The sequence below is a fragment of the Poecilia reticulata genome, chromosome 17 (assembly GCF_904066995.2).
Source record: "Poecilia reticulata chromosome 17, P_reticulata-male-v2, whole genome shotgun sequence".
NCBI lineage: Eukaryota > Metazoa > Chordata > Actinopteri > Cyprinodontiformes > Poeciliidae > Poecilia > Poecilia reticulata.
In genome coordinates, this window is record NC_088846.1 from 14,647,182 (window position 1) to 14,656,065 (window position 8,884).

The 8,884-nt window shown below is 37.8% G+C and overlaps 2 protein-coding genes across 5 annotated transcripts in view; one reads left to right on the forward strand and one right to left on the reverse strand.

Moving 5' to 3' along the window:
- Positions 1–906: 906 nt before the first annotated feature.
- On the forward strand, positions 907–2,440 carry LOC145547927 (uncharacterized). Its single transcript, XM_081598108.1, has 2 exons — positions 907–1,469; positions 1,798–2,440. Exons 1-2 carry the CDS (start codon positions 1,338–1,340, stop codon positions 1,984–1,986), a joined length of 321 nt encoding a protein of 106 aa, XP_081454234.1. The 5' UTR covers positions 907–1,337; the 3' UTR covers positions 1,987–2,440.
- A 5,491-nt stretch (positions 2,441–7,931) lies between these two features.
- fgf12a (fibroblast growth factor 12a) overlaps positions 7,932–8,884 on the reverse strand; it is a 43,236-nt gene continuing 42,283 nt past the window's right edge. For all 4 annotated transcript variants that reach the window (XM_081598106.1, XM_081598105.1, XM_008433806.3 and 1 more), the window contains one exon: positions 7,932–8,884. This exon is cut by the window's right edge and continues 1,883 nt beyond it. The gene's annotated coding sequence lies outside the window, so the exon portion shown is untranslated.

Sequence of the window (8,884 nt, forward strand, 5' to 3'; positions counted from 1 at the left end):
TCTCCACATCGACTACAATTGGGTTAGAAGGCCTATTTGTTGAAAGGATGATGCAGTTCAAGGTTGTCTTATATTTGAAGGACACAGTGCTTTAACTTTTCCCCGCCCACCTGGAAAGGTGCATACCTATAATACTACAAGCCCTCACATACAGCAGTCTACTGGTACAAATATTGGAAAAGTGTATAAGTGTATGTGACAATATATTCAGTAACTTGTTCATTTGGATCAATTTTTAGGAAAATTTCTAAGGAGGAAGACAAAACAGTATGGGGCAAATAGGAGCTGGTAAAATTGAAGAGTGTAAGGAAGAAGATGGATCCAGTATCAATCATGTCTCGGACTAGTAAATATTAGTTAATTTTTCATTAAGTACATAACACCATAATGTGTGTGGTCCATCTAAAATAATCTTGTCCCTGGAAAGCCTGTCAACTGGCCTTCATCTATGAAATCCCATTAAAATTCACTGCAGTTTGTGGATGTAAATGTGACAGAGTCTGACAATCTTCAAAGTGTTTCAATCATTTTTGCATGACATCGTACAATATGTAAACTGTAATATGATTCTTTTTGTGGCATCAAAAGGATTCAAACAGCCACACACACACACACAAATGAAACACATAGTTACCAATTTAAAGCATGTACCATGGCAAAATCATTACGCCCTTCGACAAATACGGCTTCATTTAGTTGCATCACAACTGTAAAGTTAAGCAGAGCAGAAATTCCATTAAAGACATCGCCAGAATAAACTCACCAGGGTGCAACTAATGATAAATTGACCTCTATGGCCTTTAGATGTCCAACTGCTTCTGCAGTGACGTTGATTTGAGTTTATGGTAGAGAGAGACGATTACAAAATCATTGTTTCCTTCACATTAGTGTCATTAAAGCGTTATCTTACATGAGTGAACGCAGCACTTTGCGTACAGGGATTACCTGTCAGATGTTTTTAAACATTTCGCAAGTTACACTGACGAAAAGATCCGGATGACCTTTAGTAACATGGTCAGATTCCTGGGGGGTTATGTACACCATAGCACAGACAAAGAACATGACGGTAAAAATGTCCTTATTTAGAGTTTTTGTCACCCCTGTAATGGCTGTCATAAATTACCCAGTATGCACTTCAGTGGGCTGATAGGGAGGAACAGAAAGTTAAAGAAGCTTCTGACGCATCACCTGCACTACACGCTTCTCCTCCCTTTATTGGGCTTGAGCTCTATAAAACACAGATCTTGCTGTGTTGAGCATCAGTTGAAAATTTTGTGGCATCTGGCCGAGGAACCTGCTTTCACAAAGAAGAAGCAAATAGATTTTTCAGTGTTAAGATGGCCTTCCTTCTGTGTATTTTTGGTATTCTGTGTTTTGCATTATGCACTGTAGAAACTAGAGAGATTGTGGAAAGCCTACAGCTTCTGCAAGACTCGCTGCCACCGTTTGACAAACCGCATGACTCTCTGGTAAGGCATCTGTTTTATTTTTCTTCCATGTCATGTCGCCTTTTAATTGGAGGTTTTGTGCAGAACTAAATGTAATAATTTTTTTTCTTCAGAAAGCAAATCCTAGCCAACAGCTAGGACTGACTGTTAAATATTATTTATTACGGTCAAACTGGAGTTTAGAAAGTGGTCTCAAATAGCTTCTCATCACTTCTATTTACTGTAAAAACAGCTGCATGGTGTACAGATAGCCAGGTAGCCCTGTCTTACTGAGGTACAAGTGAAAGGCTGTGATATTATAAATAGTTTCTTACAATTCTATTCATTAAAGTTTTTCTTTCTTTTGTAGGAATCTGAGAACAGACTGAACCTGTTGAATGTGATTCATGAACTCTCCGAATTAGAAAATGAAATTTTGCCTCAAGAATTCAAAGAAAAAGAGGAAGAAGAGAAGACTCAGAAGCGTGAAGCAGAAAGTGACTTGGCAACTCGAGCTCCCTGCAGAAAGTTCTACTGGAAATCCTGGGCTGCTTGCTAATGTCCTCTTTGTTTATTGCAGTGGCTCAAAAATTGGATTTCTACAGCTTTTTTTTTTTTTCTCAATCAAGATGACGTTCTTTTCCCAGCTGATAACTTATTTTAGTTCTGTTATGCGTCCTGGAAGGAAAACATGTACAATTGACCGACATTTAAAAATAACTGCCACCAAAAATTAAAACAAAATAGCACCGTTACAGTCTATGTGTGAATGTTTATTATTGATGCAACAAGTGTTGATTTTCTACTGCCATGAATGTTTGAATTCACATCTGGTTATAAAATGCCGCCATAGAGATACTGCTGTTGCAACTCAGGAAAACAGTACTATGTGGCTCTTCTATTACGGTAGAGCTTAACGGCTAGACTAGCTATAAGTAGTAGCATAATACTTTGAGTTATGTGGACTGAAACATCTGATATGCAGCAATAGTTTGATGAGACACAACCTGACAGCTCTGCAAATTTTGCGTCAGCTATATACATTTAAATAAAATCAAAAATGGTCAAGAGAGTTTGGGGATTTTTTAATAAGACTCCACTTTTCTGGAGTGATGCGAAAAAGAAAAAAACTGTCTCCGTAGTGCCGACCTGAAGATAAAAGTCTAATTATTGTGTCAAGAATGTGTGGGGTCTGCTGAGATGTCAGCTCCCTTTTTCCTGACTCTAGACCTTGACTATTTATTTTCAGTTCAGTTCAATCATATGGACAGATTCAAAGTCAGCTACATATAATTTGATCACAGGTAGAAAACAACAGAGCCATATTCAGGCCATTAAAACCTTGTGTGGTTACATGTCAGCTGCTATAGAGACTACTCTGGACTGATGAAAGCTACAGACAGGTAAGTTTGTACTTTGGCTTTATTTGCTTCATACAGGTAATATTTGCATTTGACCCGACACAGTTTCAAGTGGGTATTTAAGGCTTATTGTAAAACGTTGGTTCAGTCCATCTTTCTTTCGTCATCAGAAAAAAATGCATAATCTTCATAATTAGCAGATGTTAGAATATGGGGTTCAGAAGCTCTATGCATAAAGACCCTGCATTTGCAAAGGCTTAAGACAACGTTGCATCCGTTATGTAAGCACACCAAAGATTTTTTTGGTAAGATTGTGTGTTGTTCCGTTACACCACTAATTTGAAAGGCTTATGGTGACGTTTACTTCACATCATTGCAAAAAACGTCTGAGTGATTTAGATTCTTTTACAACAACTTCCATATTCTTAACGTTCCTCCAGGAACTTGTTATGCCTGCAGTTGGTTGATTTGCAGATGACCTTGATTGGGTGTGTCTGCACTGTTTAGCGTAGACGGTCTTGCGTTGAATTTGTAATGATCTAGAAACGAACAGTCATGGTGGACGTGCTGCTGCAAAGTCCTGTTCGTCCTGCCTGCTGGAGAGACGACATCAAATGAGCCCCGACAGAGAGCCGAAAACACAGCAGGCTCTGTTGGCGGCCAGCTGTGCTCTGCTGACCTACAGGCATAAGTGATTTGTTTAATCGTGCATCTGCTTTATGAAAAATCAAACAAAATATGTAACGTTCATTTAGTCATTAACTTACCAATGCATGCTTAGGCCATTTTTTCTCTACTCTGTTGCAACTGTAGACCCTTTTGTGAAATAAGTCATTGGTCTTGTAAAGCCCTGAAGATATCATATGAATGTGATAATGTTTAGTTAGTAGATATAATGAGCACATTGATCAAGTATTTCCTTCATTCAGTATTTGGTTAAAAACAATTCCTTTTTAATGCCTGAATATGTGCTAAAACTACTTCATTTTTTAAATAGATTTCTGACATGATAATGCCTCTTTAAGTACGACGCAATGCATGATGGGAGTAGAAAGTTCATGACTACACACGCTGTACGTTTGAGCCAGGTTGCACAACAGTAAAAATCTATGTGAATTTTGGAGGTTTCTTTCAAGGGTCCAGCATTCTCATTCATGTGGTCACTGATCAGTATCGTTTATCTGATCTTTTTCCTCATAGATGTTTATCAAATCAAGAAGCAGCTGCTTTAAATTAGTTTTTTTTAGGCCTCAATGTCATTCAGTTAACTTTAGCAAATCAATTCTTATCATCCCCTGAGTATTTATGATTTGTTATAAAATTACCAACCACATCTAAACATGGCATCATATACGTACATCATGTACATCCTCATAAATATTGCTCATGCATTCTGTTTTTTGTTGTATATTCTTGCCTGCATTAAATTGCCCTGCAGCATCAATTACTCTTGCACTTACGATAAATACGCATGAAGCTCAGTAGAAAATAATACGCCTTAGGACATTTCTTTTGAAAAATGCCCTGATGTGCGCTGTGTGTGAGCTGCGCACACATGTAAAACAAAGACAAATATGCAGAGAACTGCAAAAAAGAAAAATCATTAACATAAAACAGATAAATTACTTAGAGAACATTTAAGGGAAAAAGTCAGAAGCAGAACAGATGCAACATATTTAAACAGAAGGCAAGTTTGATGTATTGTGAAGGTGGACCGGGAATAAAGATTAGCAGAGTGAGAAAGCAGAGGAAGGGACGGGATGACAGGCATAAAGAGGATAAGCGAGGAGATGAGAGAGGAAATTATTAAAGGAACCGTGTTGGAGCAGAACCGCAGTCAAAGCTTAGCTTGGCATCCTTTCTTTCCTGAGGCTACATGAGTTCAACAGGACACTTTTCCTGCTACAGGAACCACTTCCAGCACATGCTGGAGAGCTCGTTTAATAAATTAATAGCACATAAGTGTGAAAAACACAGAGCTTGTTATGTTGTGGAGAGATTTAGAAATCTGTGTGGGTGTAGTAGAGGCTTCTCTACGGTCTGAATAAAGTGAACCAGCGGAGCCAGCAGGTTTAGATTCAGCCCTATTAAAAGTGAAAGCTCATTTCATTCAGACGCTTATTATCACTCTCAGGCATTTGGATGGGAAATAACGACCCGGCTACATCAAAGGAGCATAACTGAGTCTTAATTGAACACAGGCTAATTATTTTTAATGAGCAGCACTGAACGCCCTACTTCTAAGTAGGAGTTCCCTCATTCAGATCCAAGTAGTGTGAGAAAAAAAAAAAGAGAGAGACAAGTGGGATCCCAGAGGCCCAGACAGGCACATTTCAAAACAAAAAGCTCAAAAGAAGACAGCCAGAGATGGGAAATGAATGTCTTTTGGGGTGTTTTTCTGCTGCACACTCACGAGGCTTTAGAAGACAAATAAACACGTGTTAAGAAACTGAACAATGATTTCTGTCATTGTACCACTCTTGGTGAATGCAATATCCACTGCATTTTCTACCTAGGGGAATTGGTAATTTGTATTATGATGTTGTACACACAGGAAGAAATAAACAAGATAATTACCTTGTGAACTAATACCAATCACACATAAAATCTAACCCCTGAAACAGTAAACGCGACAGCTTTTTGGGGACGGGATTTTACTGTCACAGAGAAGCTGTAAAATGTGCCAGCGTTAACCTTTGGAATCCCAAAACACTTATTCTACAAATCTGCCATGTTAGCACAGTTGCTTTACAAGAACAAGTTGAATATAAACTTTTATAGAACCACAAAAAGGGACATTTCAATATGAGCGGGGATATTTTCCAAGTAGAATGTTTGTCATTTAACATTCTGAACGTTTTGTCACTTATATGACAGATATATAAAGCTTCAAACCTTCCATCGGGTGCTCACAGTTTCTAGCAGTGGTGCAAAACAAACAAAACAAAAAAAAGACTCAGACACTGAAGGGCAAGAAGACGAATCAGCCAGTTAAGATGATGTGACTTGAAAAATAAATTAAAGCATATCACATACATTTTTCACAGACCTTGGAAAATTGTCTGCATTGATGTAAAATGTCTCCAGAAATTGAACTATTTTTCTCAACTTGGCTGATTATACAAAAAAAATCACTTACAGTTCTGGACAGATGTATTGGTAAGACTTGTAAGTTGGAGCGGTAAAAATAAACTAAATTGAAGATGACAGAACAAAAACAGAATTATCTGAACTTTGATTGCAGTACGTGTAGTTTCTGAAAGTATCTTTCACATTTGGACAAATCAACTCGTTGCACGAGGAAGGAAGTCATTTCTAAAACTGCTCCAGAATGTTTTTCGTAAGAAACGATTCAAAAATGTCTTGGTATGCCAAAATTATGCAAGTGCTAATTAGACAAGTCCTGTTACCGTGACAACTGTCTGACCTATAGATTGCCATAGAGAGGAGCATCGTTTATCACTCCAGAGATTTTGGCGGATAAATAAGACATTATTTTATTATTACACTTTGCAATTAATTTTTTCACACATCATAGAGTACAAAATAGTTTTTTGTTGCATTAATTACTGACTATATCACGTTTGTTTGAAACAGAGGAAAAGCAGCAGTCAGTATTGTATTCTAAATTACTGCCTAAATAGGAGTAGCAGCAAGTACTGGATGTGAAGAAGCATAATACAAACAAATTGTAAATTAAAGCATATTAAAGGGGGTAAAAAAAAAAAGCTTAACAACATTTATAAATTAAACAGAAAAAAATACAAGATTGCTTCAGTAGTTTCTTTCAAACTTACTCTTGTTAGGCTTCTTGTTCACTTAGTCTCTTTCTCATTGAGAATAGACATTGTCTTTCTGGATGCAGGCTTGTACTCGTCTTTGCTCTTTGCTGTGACCGAGGGAAACTCCAAAATAGAAAAGAACACATCAACCTCCCTTCAACACACAAACACACACATGCACACACACTCCTGCTGTTCTGCACTGCAGCCAACATGCAGGAGAGAATACAAGAGACGTCCGAAAAGCCAGGGGAGCATTCATCCTCCTCCTCCTCCGTATTCTCCTTGCAGAAGACACGAAAGGTCTGTTTCCATGACAACAGAGTATTAAGGGGGAAGGAGCGCCATCCTAAAATGACACATTGGATTTTGGGGTTGGTGAGAAGATAAATCCTTTCTTGTGAGTGATACGGGTCACAAATTGTATTTGTTGAGATGTTTTCTTTATCGGTGCAATCAGTGGAGCTGCTCTGTGAAATAAAATCTGTGTTTAAGAGAAAATAGTTTAATGTGTGGCATCACAAGGAAAACAATAAAACGTCTCTGAGTGGTGATTTATAGTTCGGTAATTTAAAGGAAAGTTTTGACTAATGTTTAGATATATCTAAATAATGGGTTAATTATTGCTCTAATTTATTCTTTGATTGTTATTGGAATTTAGCTTTCATACTGTTTTTCTTTAATTTTCCAAACCGGAAAAGAACAGAGTTTCTTCTCTGTAAATTAAAGCACCTCATTGTGCAACAGTGTTCAGTAATTAGTGTCAAATCCGTTGATTTTAACCCCTACAACAGCATTTTTACCGCATAATCATCTTTAAACCAGAAGGAAACAAATCAAAAGTCAAGCCAAGGGTTTGTGAAACATACATGTGATGGAGGAACTACAGCGCACTTTTGACTGGTGCGATTATCCGGCTGGTTGGCCGTTGTGTTACTCTGTCGGTGTGGTGATGTTTTCCCAGCCTGAGCAAGGTCAGTGAATGATTTGTGATAAAACGGTGTCTTAAAGATGGATCTTCACCATCTGCACTTGGCTGAAGTGCAGACGAGTGAAATGCGTGTGGAATTAAACTGCCAGTCAAGTGTTTTTCTCACCTTGATTTGTCTGTTTCTGTATTAGCTTTGAAGTGTCAGGTTGGGTGCTTTGTCTTCTTTTCACTGACAATAATGTCTTGCAATGCTAGCTGGTGTCCCAATTTTACACTGAAAAGTGACGCAAAGTTGTGCATCTAATGTCAGTTCTCCTGCAGGAGAGGGATTGCGCACGGTGTCTTCGAACCTGGCAACACTTGAAAGAGAGATACAGTAAAAAAAAAAAGATGAATCAATAACTTGCTGAATCAATCACTCAGAGGGTAATTTTTTTGATAACATAATCTTTATTCTTAAACAATCACTAACTTCATTCTGAATTTTAGAATCAATGCATATTTTTTTTATCTCACAATTCATAATGCATACATGAGTGTGTTTGAATGCAGTGAAATCAGCTGCAAACATAAAAATATTAAATCATATTTTCAATATTTCAAACTATTTCAATGTTTTTGTCCCCCTATCATACATCAATAAACCCACAAAAAGAAAAAAAGTGCTTCGCTGTTTCTGACCGCCTTACTCACTCCCATTCTTTCACCAAATCGGCCCATTCTGCTGTCGGCTGACAATGTACATATCCAGTTTCATGCACTACTTTAACTCCACACACATATCTCATATACACAATATAAACGTCTGTAAAAAGATACTTATATGCTGGTCTTGCCTTTTGACTTTCAGTGTCACATTAATTATAATGTACGATTCACAGTAATGCAGTATTGCAGGAGGTGAAGTGGAAGTTGAACTAATCTACCATTAGCTCTTGTTGGTGTCAGATGTGGGCCTGGATTTCAAGTGGAAGACCCTCCCAGATCCATGACGATGACATGCCCACCACCGCCGCTGGCTCTGTGCAGCTGAATGTGTGCTATTAACTGTACAAACTACCAACATGGCAACCAACAGCTTCCTCCCAGATGTGCAGTAGCATATATACATCTATATCTATATATAGATATATATATATGAATGTATAAACCCTCACTAAAATACTGAAACAAGTGTTGCATATAAAATATTTATTTAGACATGTACTCCCCAAAGTCAAAATATATAGATATATATTTTTAGATCTCACCTCAAACTTAAAGAAACGTTTACAGTCATGTGATGGTCATGCTTTGTATTTGTCTGTTTTCTTCTTCCAGCGTTCCTAACATGACTACGTTCAGCTGCGCATCATCATCCACCGCCACGCCAAATCGCCCGGC